General features: G+C 33.5%; 1 protein-coding gene and 1 pseudogene across 3 annotated transcripts; one reads left to right on the top strand and one right to left on the bottom strand.

Moving 5' to 3' along the window:
* Nucleotides 1-268: 268 nt before the first annotated feature.
* On the top strand, nt 269-17,686 carry LOC105776829 (uncharacterized). 3 transcript variants are annotated; one of them, XM_052621956.1, is made up of 8 exons: nt 269-628; nt 14,955-15,562; nt 15,953-16,001; nt 16,220-16,322; nt 16,394-16,489; nt 16,582-16,656; nt 16,963-17,032; nt 17,423-17,686. In XM_052621956.1, the coding sequence occupies exons 2-8, from the start codon at nt 15,347-15,349 to the stop codon at nt 17,519-17,521; spliced, it is 708 nt and encodes a 235-aa protein (XP_052477916.1). In that variant the 5' UTR covers nt 269-628; nt 14,955-15,346; the 3' UTR covers nt 17,522-17,686. The 3 variants fall into 3 exon arrangements, with proteins under 3 accessions (XP_052477916.1, XP_052477918.1, XP_052477917.1); XM_052621958.1 differs by having other exon boundaries at nt 17,383-17,686; XM_052621957.1 differs by lacking the exon at nt 269-628 and having other exon boundaries at nt 14,630-15,562.
* Nucleotides 7,623-9,295, bottom strand: LOC105777275 (probable methyltransferase TCM_000331; annotated as a pseudogene).
* Nucleotides 17,687-17,761: the final 75 nt, after the last annotated feature.

Genomic DNA, 17,761 nt, shown 5'->3' with positions numbered 1-17,761 from the left:
GCCCAAAATAAAACAAAACTCAATATCCAACATAAGAAAACCCCAATACCCATATAAAACCCACTACAACTCAACTTCAAAATAAACCTAATTACTCAAACAAATAAATAACCAAATAAATAAAAGGGAACATTAGTTGTGGCCTTGTTTATTCCCATGTAGATAATTTTGGTAAGTATCTAGGTGTCCCACTTCTACATCAGAAAGTGGCTAAAGATACTTGTTATTTTATGGTGGATAATATGAGGAAAAGAAAAGTTGGGTGGAAAGCTAAGTTGCTCTCTCTAGCAGGAAGAATTACTTTTAGCGAAATCAGTTTTAATGTCTCTACCCATGTATGTCATACAACCGACTGTCATTCCAAAAGGAGTATATTCTAAGATGGAAAAAATTATTCAGAATTTTGTTTGGGGGCACACTGATAAGAAGAAAGGGATAAACCTTGTCAAATGGAAGGATCTCTGCAAAGACAAAAAATGGTGGTCTTGGGTTCAAGAAAATTGATTGTCAGAATAATGCATTCCTTATGAAGATTGATTATAATCTTATCAGAAAGCCTGAGCAATTATGGGTTCAGGTTATTGGTTCGAAATATAAGTGGAAGGGCAAGGCGCCTATTGTCGTACAGGTGGGTAATGCTACTCAACTTTGGAAGGGTATTTGTATGATCTGTAGCAAAGTATGAGAAAATGTCATTTGGAATAGGGGTGAGCATTCGATCGAATCGAATCGAATCGAATCGAAAATTTTCGAGTTAATCGAGTTTTCGAATCTCATTTTATCATCCTAACTTTATTTGAAGTTTTCTCGAACCGAGTCGAGTGAGATGGAATTCGAATCGAATCGAATCGAATATATTTGTTCGAGTTAAATTTTAAAAAATAATTTTGGGTCCTTGTAACCATTGTCACCCATCGTAATAAAATTTGTCCACCTTAATCAAATTTTTTATTAACTTTCATCACCTCATAATTTATTTATTAATTTTTTATATACTGGTTAGCTTATTTGTTTGCTTAGTTGTTTCAATTATCTTGGATTCTTGTCACTATGTATTTTGGAATTAAAATATATTAAATATAAAAATATGATTTTTAATAAAATTTATTTTAAAAATAAAATTTGAAATTGATACCAATATAAAATTTTAACACGAATATTTTATGGCATAATTAAGAATTCAATTTTAATATAAATATTCAATATGACTAAACAATTCAATAATATAAATAATATAAAATGTGAAATTTAATTTAATAATATAAATAGTATATATAAATAAAATTATTACTATTTATGTTTAGTGATTTTTTGGATAATTTTGATTTTTATTTGAGAGTAAAGGGTGAGAAGTAAAAGTTTAGGGGAAAATAAAAGTTTTGGGGAATAAAAGTTTGAGGAAAGTAAATAGGGGAGTAAAATTTTGGAGGAAAATATTAAAAAAAATTGGAGGGGAGGGTTTGGGGTAGATGGGAGGTGGGATGGGAAGAGAATAAAAGTTTTAGGGAAAAGTAAATAGGGGAGTAAAAATTTTGGGGAAAATAAAAGTTGAGGGTTTTGAGAGTAAAATTTTGAAAAAAAATGAATGGAAGAGTAAAATTTTGGTGGGAAATGGATTTTGGGTAGATTCTAGTGTCACATCTTTCAAGGGCTAGACCTTTCGTCTCAGCAAATTTCGCGAAGTACCGATCGATCGCCTCGCCTTAAGCGCAGACTAGTGTCACGGGCTAGACCTTTCGTCTCGCAAACCGTGCGATCCGTTCGCTCCAAACTCGCCTAAGTCAGCCTTTACGCCCAAAAGTGAGGATTCCTTAGAATTCCTCCAAGGCACCAATTTGTATAGCGGAAGCGATTGTGCCAAAAGACGCTACAAAAGAACAACAGAAAGAGCGCTCGCAAAGTGTTTGAGTAAATGCTCTCAATTCTTATTCACAAAGAATAATGAAACAATTTAGGAATGAGTACAAATGAGGGGGAGGCTCTCTATTTATAGTTGAGCTCCCCCAAAACCGACAGTCAAGATACAATTACATCGACGGATGAGATTTAACCATATCCCTTAATTTTAGGAATTTACAAGATAAGCCTTATCAAATCTAATCTAATCTTTACAAGATATGATTCCCTCTATCTTCTAAGATTAGTTACCATATTAGCCTAAGTTGCCATCTTTTCGCTATCGGGCCAACCAGGCTTCAATCTGACAGGCTTCTCAAATATCTCTTTGAATCGGGCCAGTTCTCGTGGGCTAAATGATCCCCATCTAAGCAATAAACCCCCATTGGATGCATTTGGTGCGATGGTCACGGGCTTTGAACTGCAGCCCGTGACATTCTCCCCACCCATTCTCGCAACGTCCTCGTTGCGACTTCCGAATGGCACTGACTGGATTCGCCTCGATCTCGTCTCAACGCCTTAGCCTTCCCCTTCCTTCGGGACTTTTGCCTCGGCTTACGTCGCTTTTTCACTCAAACCGTCCTACTCATTTGTACATGTCGATGACAAGAAGCTATGTCGCTCTCTTGCCCACATTCTAACTTTGCTCGAACAGAATCCTCTTCATTTGCCACACTTGGCTTCGCTTTGCCCACAGTCTCTCGGCCTCTTTGCTCAAGAACTTCGAAAGGGCCCCTACGTTCTCGCAAAGTCAACAAGTTAGAATGCAAAACACTATCACAGTGTTCGGAATGTACCTTCGCATTTACTCTGGTCAACTGTCCCTCATGCATCACTTCCTTTTCCTTGAAGTCTGATGCACCACCCACCTCTCCCATAGGTGGAAGCCTTGTCGATGACTCGACCAACTCTGATGCTTCACTCAACTTGAGCCTCATTGGTCCCAGCTTCATTGTTTTCATTGCAACTTTTTCCACTAGGTTCGATGACAAACTCACATCTTCCTTGGGTGGAAGCCCCTCCGACGACTCACCAAGCTCAGACGTTGCCTTTCTTTTGACTCTGGCTTGCTTTGGACAGTTCCGCAACTCATGCGGACCACGGCACAAGAAGTACTTTACTCGCTTCTTTTTGCTCCTCTTTGCCCTCTTGGCTTCGGCTTTTCCCTTGCTCGAACCAAGCTTCTTGGGCTCATTGTCTGCTCCATCGTTCCCCTCGATGACAGACTTCCTCGGACACTTCCGCAACCTATGCGGACCATGACACAAGAAGCACTCCACTGGCTTCTTCTTGCTTTCGGCCTCCTTGGCTTTGACACCCCTTGCGTTCGAGCCAAGTACCAAGGCCTTACCTACCGGCTTCTCCTTATGCGCGGATTTCCTCGGACATTTCTTCAACATGTGTGGACCGTCGCAGAGAAAGCATTTTAGCTTGTCCCTTTTCCTCTTGGGTTTCTTCTTCCCAACTCGTGGTTTCCCATTACCACTATTTTTGCCGTTGCCATTGCCATTAACACTATCTTCCTTGTGATCCATTTTACATACGCCCCTTCCATCGGACTTGGAAGACCCAAGCTTGTCTTTCCCTAGACCAAGCTTCACTACAGACTCAACTACCGTCATGGCTTCCGACAGCTTTTGGACACTTCTTTGTTCCACCTCCTGTCTGACCCACGGCTTCAATCCCTTTTAAAAAGCAAGCAATGCTTTTTCATCGGTCACATCTGAAACTTGGAGCATGAGTTCCTTGAACTCTTGAACATACTCCCCCACTGTGCCCCGTTGCATTATCCCTTGCAACTTTGCCTGAGCTTCTTCCTCGGCAAACTCTGGGTAAACTGTCCCTTCAATTCGCATTGGAACTCTTGCCATGTTCCAATCTCACATTGCCTTTTATCTGTGGTCCTACCTCGCCACCATAAAAGCACAATGTCAGTAAGAAATATTGAAGCAGTGTTTACCTTAACCGCATCATCCACGACGCCTTTGGCACGGAAGTAGTGTTCCATCCTCCACAAGAAATTGTCCACATCGTATGCAGACCTTGTCCCCACAAACTCTTTCGGCTTTGGGACATCCTCGTTATTGAGTGCTGCAGTTGCCACTCCTTTCCTCACGGCTGCTTGACACAAGGCCAGCTCTCCCTCGAGCTCCTCTATTCTTGTGCTCAAAGCCCTCGTCGTGGCCATTGTTTCCTCTTTCAAAGCCATCATCATGGCCTCAAGAGCATCATTCCTTTCCGACAACTTATCCCTGTGTGAATTAAACAACTCATTTACCTTGTCCATGGTCGAATCAAGAGACATTTTTACATAGTCTCTGGACTGCTCCTTCCAGTTTGCTATACGACCCTCGACCCCATCGAGTGCCTCATTTAGATCCTCCATGGATCCCTCGAGTTTTCCCACACGTTCCTCTACTACCGATAATGTCTCCCTCAAAGGCTTTCTTGCCCACAATTGTTCAAATGCTCCTCTCGACATCCTAATGGTGCCTTCGAACCAACTCGAATATAACTTGGTTCAAAACCTGCTCGGATACCACTTGTCACAGAGCTAGACCTTTCGTCTCGCAAACCGTGCGGCCTTAGGCGATCCGTTTGCTCCAAACTCGCTTAAATCAACCTTTACGCCCAAAAGTGAAGATTCCTTAGAATTCCTCCAAGGCACCAATTTGTATAACGAAAGCGATTGTGCCAAAAGAAGCTACAAAAGAACAACAGAAAGAGCGCTCGCAAAGTGTTTGAGTAAATGCTCTCAATTCTTATTCACAAAGAATAATGAAACAATTCAGGAGTGAGTACAAATGAGGGGGAGGCTCTCTATTTATAGTTGAGCTCCCCTAAAACCGACGGTCAAGATACAATTACATCGACGGATGAGATTTAACCATATCCCTTAATTTTAGGGATTTACAAGATAAGCCTTATCAAATCTAATCTAATCTTTACAAGATATGATTCCCTCTATCTTCTAAGATTAGTTACCATATTAGCCTAAGTTTCCATCTCTTCGCTATCGGGCCAACCAGGCTTCAATCTGACAGACTTCTCAAATATCTCTTTGAATCGGGCCAGTTCTCGTGGGCTAAATGATCCCCATCTAAGCAATAAACCCCCATTGGATGCATTTGGTGCGATGGTCACCGGCTTTGAACTGTGGCCCGTGACACTAGGCCATCCTTGGAAGCACTTCCACCGTTTCGTACTCAACCTTGATTAGACGAATCCAAAATATCTTAACTCTGGAAAACCAGTGGTTTTTGTGGTACATCCCGAAAGAACAAAATCAAGTTGCAGATTGCTTGGCTAGACAAGCTTTGACCGGAAAAGACGAATTGTAGGAGTTTGAGGACCCACCTATGGTGGTTCGCACTAGGGGTGAGCAAAATTCGATTCGACTCGAAAAAATCAAAAAAAAAATTTGAATTTCGAGTTAAACGAATCGAGTTAATCGAGTTATTCAAATCAACTCGAATTTTTTTTTTGAATTTCGAGTTCGAATCGAGTTGAGTTTTCGAATTCGAATAACTCGAATAATTCGAATAATTCGAATATCAAACTATAATATTTTACAGTTTTACCCTAAACTCCCAAACTTTTTTACTTTTCCCTCAAAACTTTTACTCCTTCCCACTTTTCCCCCAAAACTTTTACTCTCCTCCCCTCCCAACCCCCCAATCTACGCAAAATCCATTTCCCACCAAAATTTTACTCTTCCATTCATTTTTTTTCAAAATTTCTCTCAAAAACCCTCAAAACTTTTTATTTTCCCCCAAAATTTTTACTCCCTCCCACTTTTCCCCTAAAACTTTTATTCTCTTCCCATCCCACCTCCCATCTACCCCAAACCCTCCCCCCTCCAATTTTTTTTTAATATTTTCCCTCCAAAATTTTACTCCCCCTATTTACTTTTGCTCAAACTTTTATTCCCCAAAACTTTTTATTTTCCCCCTAAACTTTTACTTCTCACCCTTTACTCTCAAATAAAAATCAAAATTATCCAAAAAATCACTAAACATAAATAGTAATAATTTTATTTATATATACTATTTATATTATTAAATTAAATTTCACATTTTATATTATTTATATTATTGAATTGTTTAGTCATATTGAATATTTATATTAAAATTGAATTCTTAATTATGCCATAAAATATTCGTGTTAAAATTTTATATTGGTATCAATTTCAAATTTTATTTTTAAAATAAATTTTATTAAAAATCATATTTTTATATTTAATATATTTTAATTCCAAAATACATAGTGACAAGAATCCGAAGATAATTGAAACAACTAAGCAAACAAATAAGCTAACCAAGTATATAAAAATTAATAAATAAATTATGAGGTGATGAAAGTTAATAAAAAATTTGATTAAGGTGGACAAATTTTATTACGATGGGTGACAATGGTTACAAGGACCCAAAATTATTTTTTAAAATTTAACTCGAACAAATATATTCGATTCGATTCGATTCGAATTCCATCTCACTCGACTCGATTCGAGAAAACTTCAAATAAAGTTAGGATGATAAAATGAGATTCGAAAACTCGATTAACTCGAAAATTTTTGATTCGATTCAATTCGATTCGATCGAATGCTCACCCCTAGTTCGCACTTCTTATGAGATGGACAAGTCTAAGGGTGATTTTTCTTTTTAGAATGTTGTTATCTAATTAGTTTGGTATTATTTTATTATAACCAAAAAAATGAATAAATGTTGAAAAAAAATTGTTGAAAATTTAAGAATCGACAATTTAAGTACTAAATTTAAGTTATAAGATTGATTTGATATGTTACTTAAAATTAATTACAAAATATAATTAGATTGTTTGATAAATACAGATTTTAAATTATAAATAATTATATTCTACACTTTATCCTCAATTTTAAACATTTCACTTTATTCTAAACAAAATTCAGATTTTAAACTTAAACTTTTAAGAGGATAATATAATATTAAAATAAAATAAAATAATTGAAAATATTCTCAAATAAGTGATAAGAAATTGTTATCTACTTATCATTTTCATACTTTTATAGAAAAATTCTATTGGATTGTTTTTATTTTAGATTATAAAAATGTGTAAATTATTAAATTATTAAAATATTAATTTTTAAATGATTTTAATTTTTCAATGGTTTATCAAATAATGTCTTACTCTAGTATTTGCATATGATAAGTGGTATAATTGAGACTTTTACCAAATGAAAGAAAAAGGCATAATGACTTATTTGGCCCTTCTACTTTACAAAAAAAAAATAGCTCTCTATTTAATTTTTTGTATCTTTTAACCCTTAAACTTGCATTTTTTTGTCAAATCACCCAAAAAATGGATGAGAAAATTAATGTCAGTTAAATTTACTAACCTGACAGGCCAGGTGTATTCCATCTCAACAACTAGTTATTTTAAAAAATATTTTTATAATTTTTATACTTTTAAATACTTTTAATAATTAATTTTATATATTTTTAAATTTTTAATTTTTAAAAATAATTAATTGCTTACGTGGTATCCATGTGTATTCTACGTTAGCAAAGTTACTAAACCTTAACCCTTTTTTCTCTATTTTGAGTGATTTGATAAAAACAAAAGTTTAAAAACTAAAAAGACGAAAAATAAAATAAAAGATTAAAATAAACTCTTTTTTTTTAGTTGGTGACTAAATATATCATTGTGTAAAAAATTGAAAATATCAACATATATTTTAGCTCCTTAAACATCGTAATATTCTTCCACATTTAAAAATATAAAATAAAAATAATTTAAAGAGAATTCAATATCTTCACTTTTTTTTTTTAATTAATTCCCTTTCTTTGTCAATGAAACCACAATGGTAATCACCTTATCGGACTTCGAATTACTAAAACCATCAGCTGCATGACTTGCTAACCTTCTGAATAGGTTGTCCATTATAGCATCTCCAAAATGACTGCATAGAAGGGGCTCTGAAATAGCTCTCACACTATTTGCAGTCTTCTTCCCCATTTCCAGATAAACGTTGAAATCCAAGTCTTGGTTATGGAGCTGCTCTTCTCTACTTAATACAGCCGAGTGGTTGGCTTCAAAAACTTGGAGCCTCTTGATAGCAAACGATCCTTCTCTCTCAACAATCTCAGCTATTTCTTCTTTGCAAGGTGTGTAGTGAGGAAGGTTGAATGAATCTACATCTGCTTCTTTTACTACTCCCTACAATTAATTAAAATTAGGTGACGAAATATAACTTCAAGTACCAACTAGGTTAGTACTAGGTTAAAAAAAAATAGGTATCAACTATGTACTTTTAAACAACTTTAATGATAAGATATATATTAACCCATATATATAATTCACAAAATACAAGTTTTCATTGTTTTTATAGCTTCAATTATTGAAAGAGTTGTAAGGAAATATAGGGAAATAAATAAATAAGCATATAACCTCCACAACCAAGTCAAGAAGGGATTTGGATAGCAGATCCCAACCATAATCTTCTTTTGAGGGATTTGGATTTTTCCTACCGACACAGGTTAGTACCAACACCCTTGGGGCATTATTTCTTCGGAGCGCAGGCTTAGAAAATTTGTGAAGTCTTTCTGAAATTGGCCTGCATAAGCTTTGAAAACACTGGGAGGACTTGATCTTGCCATGTATACGTTCCCCTTGTTGTCCTCCAGTCCAACAGGGACCTAATCACATATATTCCAACAATTAAAATAAGGGATAACACCCAAAACTGGTATCTATCTTTTTTGGTTCAATGACGAACCTTTGAGAGCCAATGAATCCCATAGGAAGAATGCACAAAGTGCAAACTTTTGGTTGGAAAGAGTCTGTGATAGAAAGAACCTGCAACTCCTCCTATAAAACACCTTTCCTGCAACATATCTCCTCTCTCTTTCTTAAGCCTCTCATAGAATCCAGGAATTGACTTAAACACAAAATTGAAGTCATTCTCTGGGAGATCATTTAGAAGCACTTCAAACTCGGGTAACTTCAACTGTTCTTGTTGACATATCCCATGAACGGTGTCAATAATGTGCCATATAGCCAAGAAGAAGTTAGGACCTGAAGAGCAACCCAAGTCTGCCACCTTCATACAAACTGGAACAATCTTCTTGAATGTATCTGTGACAGATTCTTCAATAATTGGCCTTATTTTCAATATTACTTGTTTCTGAAAGAATATTTAACATAAGGAAGAAGATGAAGATGTTGAAAAAAAGAAAAAGAACATATATAATGGAGAACTGACGAATATTAAAATTACAGCTGAAAGAAAGACGGAAAGAGACCTGAAAAGATGAATTATTAGCATAGCTAATTTCATGATCTGCTGCATTCATGCGAAGAATCATTTTTGCATCCATTTTGCTTATTTACTTCAAAAACTTGATGTAATGCTGCTTTTGTCCATGCTCATTCCTTACGACTTTATAAATATATACATTTATATAAATATAATAATTATCCCTACAACTTGTTTTATCTTGACCTATTAACCACTTCAAAAACTTGATGTAATGTTGCTTTTGTCCATGCTCATTCCTTACGACTTTATAAATATATACATTTATATATATAATAATTATCCCTACAACTTGTTTTATCTTGACCTATTAACCACTTAACTCTCGTGATTTGGTCAATAAACTTAATATCTTACATTTGAAATTACATTTGAAAGTACTATTTGATATATAATAATATGATAGACCCCGTGTTCAGACATATGAGATAGACACAAATTTTAATGTTTTGAGACAGTCAAACTTTGAACCAAAAATAATTAAAATAAATTGAAGTTTTTCTCAGGACAAGAAATTTTCTATCTTAAAAGTATGACTTCATACTCACACAACAGGTGAAATTTGTAGGTTACCGAGCTTCATGGTATTATCGTAAACACAAAAACAACTTAAAATTATAACTACGTCTTCCTCAAAGCGAGAGATAAATAAATCTTTAAACGTGAAAATTTCAACACGCAAGAAAAATGAAAAAAAATAATTTAGAAGAGACTGAGATGTAAGTGACTAGAGGATGAAGAAAAAGCATTTATATAGAGAACGGGGCGGGGTATGAAGGGATAAAATTTATCCCCGAAATCCTGAGTTATAGGTCTCAGAAGCAATCAAGTTGGGTAGGTTGAAATGGCTAGAGAGAAAATGCTCATTACAAAGGGCATTTTCATTTGACATGACAAATCGAAAGGTGAGGAACTCCCACCAACAATCTAAAAAGGATTGAGTTGAAAACTCTTTTAAAAGAATTAAGAAAAAATTTCTTTTTAAAAGAATTAAGAAAAGATTTCTTGCAAAGGAAAATAACTCAAAGAGTACTTTTATTCAAATCAAAGTTGGGTGCGCCCCTTTATGGTGGGTGGCGACCCTTTTTTATACAAGAAGGGAGTTGAAAAAAAGAGTAACAATTCCCTAAAAACTAGCCTAGAAAATGTGAATGACTAAGAAAAAATAAATCCCTGAAAAGTAACTTAAAAATGTTAATGGATAAGAAAAAAATCCCTAAAAATATGGGTAGTTAAGAAAGGTAACTCTTTCTTCCTAAGAGACTTAAAAGATAAAAGAAAATACTAAAGCTTAATTTGGATAGGCGGTGCGTTTACCTTCGATGAAGTTAAAAATAACAGTTATAGTGAGATTAGTTATTGTAACGATGAGATTGAATATTGTAGCAGTGAGATTAGAAACAGCAGTTGGGTGTGTGTTTGGATTCAAACGCAGCTATAGCGATGAGGTGAGAATAGAAAACGACTATTAAAGACATTTGATTAGAAATTATATATAATAAATAATAAATAAAAATATTGAAATCCTTTACATCAAAATATGAAAAGTTAAAATAATAAATAATTTTTAATTTTTAATTATAAAAAATACATATTAAATTTAATATTAATAATATTATTTGAAATTTTTAAATTAAAAAAATAAGATATAAAAGGATAAAAGAAAAAGTAAAAAGCATGAATGAAATGGTACTTTCCATCTTTCAAATGGAGTTGCAAATTTTCATTACATGTAAAACCTCCAGTTGCGCCACTGATACTACGGCACAATGAGAAGACTCTAGCATGGCAGACAAATAAAATCCAGGCACCAATATTAGTGCAATTGATTCTAAAAAGTGATCTAAATGCACTGAAACGGGGGATCAACTGTATCCAAAGGAAGCCTAAGTTAATTTGGCTAGTTTTATGGGAGTTGTGCATAGGCCAAATTTACAAGAAAACAAATCAACTTGGGCTTAAAATAAATTTCCTAATTGGGTCAAAAATAAAACAATAAGGGTCAGTTCTTCCTTGTTTAAAAAAAGCACTTTTGACTTTAAAAGCACTTTTGGAAGAAAAGCTGTGCAGAACAAGCTGTTTTTTGCTGAAATTTTTAGCTTTTTAGAAGTGCTTCTGAAAAGGAGAAGCTAAAAATTTTAGCTTTTTCTCTCCCAAAAGCACTTTTGGTGCTTAATTACTTTTTCATCCCTCTAATAACATAGTACTTTCCTTTTTTTTTCTTGGTGCTTAATTACAAATGTGTTAAAATCATTAATTAAAAATAAAAAAATTTAAAATACTAATTACAAATATTTAATGGTTATATTTAAATATTTAAAATATAGTTTATATATTCTAATTAAATTTTATAAATAATTAATATTTATTGCTTAAAAATATTTAAAATTTATATTTCATATATTAAAATATTAACAAAAAGTTATAATAATTTTTTTATATTCTTACTAAAATATAATAATATTAACTAATTTAAATATTACTTAAATACAAATTTGTTACTTGATAATAACATGTCTAGAATGGACATTTTATTTCTCAAAAGCACTTTTTGACAGCAATGGTAAACATTCAAATTTTAAACCAAACTTTTCAAGAGCACTTCTCAAAAGCAATTTTCAAAAGCAATGCCAAACTAGTCTTCAAGTGATCTGAATAAACTTTAAATGGGTTTGGTCTTCAATTGATGTGCGTTTGGGCTACCCTATTCACAATTTAGGCTCTTGCAAACTTATTAATACCTTTCATTTATGTTCACCTTTTGGATTCCATCTAAAATCTCACCGCAAGTTGATTGATCTTTTAGACTTGAAAAACTGTAGGTTCGATGAATTTAAGTTAATAAATTTTTACCCCATCCACATATGTATCAACATCACAAGTGAGTAGATTCAGGATCAATTCAACTTAGGTCATGTCTCTATATTCTAGAAGTCATCTGCTTCAATACCCAAAATTAGGTATCTCCCAATTGGACTTGATAGGTAATATAATAGTCCCTTGAATCAATTGCTCATTTTGATTCCTTAGACTATGGATAATTTAGATTACTTACTAATATAAGTTGACGTCCTGCATCATAATTCATCCTTATGATGCAGCTTAATAATAGTTAATCCTTAGGTAATCAATGAGCCAATATTTGTTTATTCGTGCAAAAACCATTGCAGATAAACATGCAAAGATAATTATTCAACCATAAAAACATTTACAAACATAATGACAAAATTGCTATACTAAGGGTGCAAAATGCCAACAAACTAATATGGTAACTTTGATTCAATAATTCATGTTGCTCGATTACTTTGGACAACTTTAAGTGAGCATTCGAATAATGCTGTTGAATATCTTTTAGATTTTTGGGTTTCGAATGTTGGGGTTTCTTTTATTGGAAAGAGACATAATTTCTTGTTCAAGTTCCCATAAGTAATATTAGAGGTGAGCGAAAAATTCATAAAACAATTAAATAGAAAAGAATTGAACTAAAACAATTAAAATAATTAAAATAAATTGATTTTTCAGTTCAATTGGTTTTAATATTCAAAATATTTGGTTGATTTTCAATTTTAATATTCTAAACTAATAAAGTTTTAATTATTAAACACAAAACCCATATCCAAACATGAGCCCAAAATAAAACAAAACTCAATATCCAACATAAGAAAACCCCAATATCCATATAAAACCCACTACAACTCAACTTCAAAATAAACCTAATTACTCAAACAAATAAATAACCAAATATAAAAATTACGATTAATTTAAGTTAAATGGATTCTCAAAACCTATGGCCCATTGGTTTTAATATATAACCATATTGTAAGTACACCTTAGCTCAGTAGCCTTAAATTAAAGTAAAGTTAAGGGTGAGGTTCAAACGAGGATATCCAAAGATAAGGAAGGACGTAGTAAACAACGAAATGCTTCGGAGAGTTGAAAATAAGCATAGATCCAAAGATTTCCGAATAAGTCAATCTTTCAAATTGCTGAATCCATAGACAGAGAAAAGACGATCGGACAAATTGAAACATTTTAGTAGCTTGAGGAAAAGAAAGCAAAAGATTTAAATACATTTAATAAAATAAAATAAGTACCACAATTCACGTATAATGTTGTATAAATTTTCATTCGGTTGATAAAACAACTTCTTAACACGTTATGAAAACGGAAAAGCCTAAACAAGATATTAATTGCAATTATTTTTCTAAGAAAGTGCCTAATTATTCATTACCACCTTCAAATTTTGAACTCATCATTCATCATCTTGCTTAATATTTATTTTCATTCGTTATCTAATCAATAAGTTGAATTTAATTATTTTAGATTTTAATTTAGGATTTATTCAATTTTTAATATATAAACTCCAACCAATTTGATGGGAACTTCTTCTTGTATGATAATTTTTTTTTTTTTAAGATTAAGGTTGTCAAAGGGTGTTTCCTTGTATAACTTGAGAGTCGGTTGTTCCATAAGAAAGTATATCTTAAAGCTCAAAGCATCTTACTCTCCCTCTCCCAACTCCCAAGCTTTTTCTTTTTAAGAAGAATCAGTTTTTAGCCTTTCAAATTTTTTTAAAAGTAATTTTAGATCCTCATTTATATTTTCACCTCTTTTAGTTTTTGAATTGTATTTTTTTTTTGTCAAATCACTTTAAAATTAATAAAAAAATTAACATTTGTTAACTTTGCTGATATAACATATACGTTTAAATGTTTACATGTCATTCACGTAACAATCTACATGTGTGCTATGTCATGACTTTTCCATCCATTTTATGGTGATTTCACAAAAAAAAAATGCAAGTTTAAGCCTATGACAGACTTGATTAGAACTTCATTGAGGATACTTTATTGGATATCGGAATTCCAGGTACCATGAAACAACTTATCATGCACTGTGTTTGTTCATCTTCAATGCGGGTTATCTGGAATAGGAATCCGCCTGATGTGTTTACTCCTTGAGGAATTAGAAAAGGTGACCTATTACCACCTTACCTATTTGTTCTTTGTATGGAGCGTTTGGCTCAGAGTATTAATGTTGAAGTCAAGAAAGGGGGTGGAAATCTATAAAACTCTCAAGAAATGGACCTGGTATCTCTCATCTATTCTTTATTGGTGACTTAGTTTTATTTAGTGAGGCGTCCTTTGATCAGATGTTGATTATGAAAAAGGTGATTGAAAGTTTTTGCGGCAGTTCTGGGCACCGAGTCAATGCACAAAAAAAGATTTTTTCTATAAAAATGTTCCTAATAACTTGAAAAAGGGAGCATTAGTTGTGGCCTTGGTTATTCACATGTAGATAATTTTGGTAAGTATCTAGGTGTCCCACTTCTACATCAGAAAGTGGCTAAAGATACTTGTTATTTTATGGTGGATAATATGAGGAAAAGAAAAGTTGGGTGGAAAGCTAAGTTGCTCTCTCTAGCAGGAAGAATTACTTTTAGTGAAATCAGTTTTAATCTCTACCCATGTATGTCGTACAACCGACTGTCATTCCAAAAGGAGTATATTCTAAGATGGAAAAAATTATTCGGAAATTTGTTTGGGGGCACACTGATGAGAAGAAAGGGATAAACCTTGTCAAGTGAAAGGATCTCTGCAAAGACAAGAAATGGTGGTCTTGGGTTCAAGAAAATTGATTTGTCAGAATGATGCATTCCTTATGAAGATTGATTATAATCTTATCAGAAAGCCTGAGCAATTATGGGTTCAGGTTATTGGTTCGAAATATAAGTGGAAGGGCAAAGGCGCCTATTGTCGTACAGGTGGGTAATGCTTCTCAACTTTGGAAGTGTATTTGTAGGATCTGGAGCAAAGTATGGGAAAATGTTGGGAAGGGTTTAGATAGTGATTTTTGGAGAGATACTTGGGTGAAGGAATGGGGTCCTCTAATTAATGTCTGTACACAGCCCGAAATTATACCCATTGAACATGTTTCTGTTATGGAAATGGTTTTGCCGAGTGGAGATTGGAAGTGGGAGCTGATAAAAGATATGTTGCCACCACCCGTGGTTTCGTGCATTGCATCTTATAAGCCTCTTTTTGTTAGTAATGTGGATGATTTTGTTGGATGGGACAAGGATAAAAATTAAATTCTGACATGTCATCAACGTTATAATCTACGTGTGTGTCATGTCATAACTTTTCTATCTATTTTATGGTGATTACACAAAAAAATACGAGTTTAATGATTAAAAAAACAAGTGAAAGAGATAAATTTGAGGTTGTTGGATTTTCGAGGATGGCGTCGGCAACTGGTGGCAAAGAAGGAGAAGAAGTTGGTAATATCTTCAAGTTGTCCGAAACCACTGTACTTAAAATCCAGAAGGGTGACATCACTCTCTGGTTCCTTAATGGCTCCTCCGATGCTATTGTAAGTCATTAATTTTTCTTTCTTTTTTCTTCAAATTTTTTATTATGCAACAGAGGGTTTTTTTTTCCTCATAATTTAATGGCAAATATATACGTTTTGGGGGTGGGGAGTATTGGTAGTGATTAGTGAGATCATGGGACAAAGGTGCCCCAATTTATATCCTCTGAAATTATATTAAACTTTGTAGAATCCATTAAAGAAGAAAGTGTGGTGTGTAATTGTGTATATATCGTTGCTTAATTATTTCATTCTCATCAGGTAGATATTATTGATACATATAAGTGTATGTATTATGCTTGAAACTTGAACTAAACAATTGAATTAGAAAAATTCAAGTTTTAGGGAATTTATGTATACTTGTGGCTTGTGATGATATATAAGCTTGTACAGGTAAATCCAGCAAATGAAAGAATGCTTGGAGGTGGTGGGGCTGATGGAGGTATAATAAATATACAATAAACATAGGGAGAACGGGAATTGGTTCATTTGGTTTAATTAAATAAAGTTGAAATCCGACTTAACGACCATCTTCACATTTTATTTAACTATGACCAACATAAGTTACTTACTCTTGGCCTTCTCCCTATTGAATTTTCAACAACAATTAATATAATGTTAATGAAGCTCCAATGACCAATATTAATACAATGATACCAGCTATACATAGAGCAGCTGGACCAGAACTGGTTGAAGCATGCTATAAAGTCCCAGAAGTTGAACCTGATGTTCGTTGTCCCACTGGAGAAGCAAGGATTACCCCGTAAGTTATCCTTCTTTCTAGTTTTAGATATACACGTATTATATATAATAACATATTGATGTGTTTTGCAGAGGTTTTAAACTGCCTGCATCTCATGTAATTCACACTGTTGGACCTATTTATGATTCTGATAAAGACCCCAAAGCCTCCTTGACAAGTGCACACAAGTATGCCATCAATATACAAGATGATTCTTATATATTAATTGCTAACTTTTTTATCATTTATATTCTCTTGAATATTACCAAATTGGTTGCAGAAACTGCTTGAGTGTGGCTAAAGAGAACAACATTGAATACATTGCTTTTACTGCCATATCTTGTGGTGTATACGGGTAAGAAATGTTTTAGGATTAGGAACTACCAATGGTTTTTCTTTTACTGGTGATATTTGAATAACTTATGTGTATCTTTGTAACATGCTTCTCAATGGATCAATCACATGGACTCTTATCTGCAATTTTTCAGTGTATTATTCAATGTTCATGCATGGGAGAATATGATCATTCTCTTCTACAAAATCACACGCATATACACATGTATATTCATCTAAATAATGAAACCTTGTTATGAGTATGGATGTTGAATGATGTGATCAGTTGGTATTTAATGTCTTATTTACCTTTCTAAAAAATTTTCAGGTATCCTTTTGAAGAAGCTGCAACAATTGCTATATCTACTGTCAAGAACTTTGCAGATGGCATTAAAGAGGTAAATTTTTTTTCTCCTTTTTGGCTTCAGAATCTTGCAGTCCAAGATTGTTGATTGATAGATCGATAATCCTAAACATCCCTGTCCAGATGATAGATGAACAGATAGGCATGTAAGTTGAAATTCAATAAAGATCAATATTACCATGACCCCATCTTCCATGTAGATAATATTGTTGTTAATTTGAATCTTGCTTAAATATCAGCATCATCAGTTGAAGACCTTACTATGTCGTAATATTCCATGGCAACTCATGTCAGATTCATCTTAATTCATAATTGTTCCACGGGATATCCATCCTTATCCTCCTTTTCAATCCTTATTCGTTTTTTTTTTTTTTTTTGATAAAGCTTCATTAGAAAATTGTTGGTCCTCCCTTGAAATTCACAGGTACACTTTGTTTTGTTCTCGGATCAACCGTATAATGTTTGGTTGAACAAGGCAAAGGAATTGCTCCAAGCTTCAATGCATCAAAGTAGCTTGAATTAACTTGTCCTGCTTTCATCCTTAAAGATTCAGAAACTTCAAAAGTGTGCGTATTAAATTTAACTATGAGAGAATTGCATTCAGTTGGTTTGCTAGGATCCACAGTATTTGGCAAATTTGAGGCATCCATGCTTCAACTTTCATGCTGTCTACTTGCTATGGTTTCAACATTTGTTTTGAAAGTACAATTACCTCTAATCAGTAAAATGGAACACATGAAGCACTTGTTAAATGTATGTCTCA

This window comes from Gossypium raimondii, chromosome 10 (genome assembly GCF_025698545.1).
Source record: "Gossypium raimondii isolate GPD5lz chromosome 10, ASM2569854v1, whole genome shotgun sequence".
In the NCBI taxonomy this organism is placed as follows: domain Eukaryota; kingdom Viridiplantae; phylum Streptophyta; class Magnoliopsida; order Malvales; family Malvaceae; genus Gossypium; species Gossypium raimondii.
This window is presented reverse-complemented; position numbering and strand designations above follow the sequence as displayed.

Bases quoted from the DNA above. Each gene is read 5' to 3' on its own strand.
- LOC105776829 (XM_052621956.1), top strand. From the start codon at position 15,347: ATGGTGATTACACAAAAAAATACGAGTTTAATGATTAAAAAAACAAGT. The intron at 16,002-16,219 runs GTATAATAAATA...CAATGATACCAG, and splicing joins AGGTGGTGGGGCTGATGGAG to CTATACATAGAGCAGCTGGA. The intron at 16,657-16,962 runs GTAAGAAATGTT...AAAAATTTTCAG, and splicing joins ATATCTTGTGGTGTATACGG to GTATCCTTTTGAAGAAGCTG.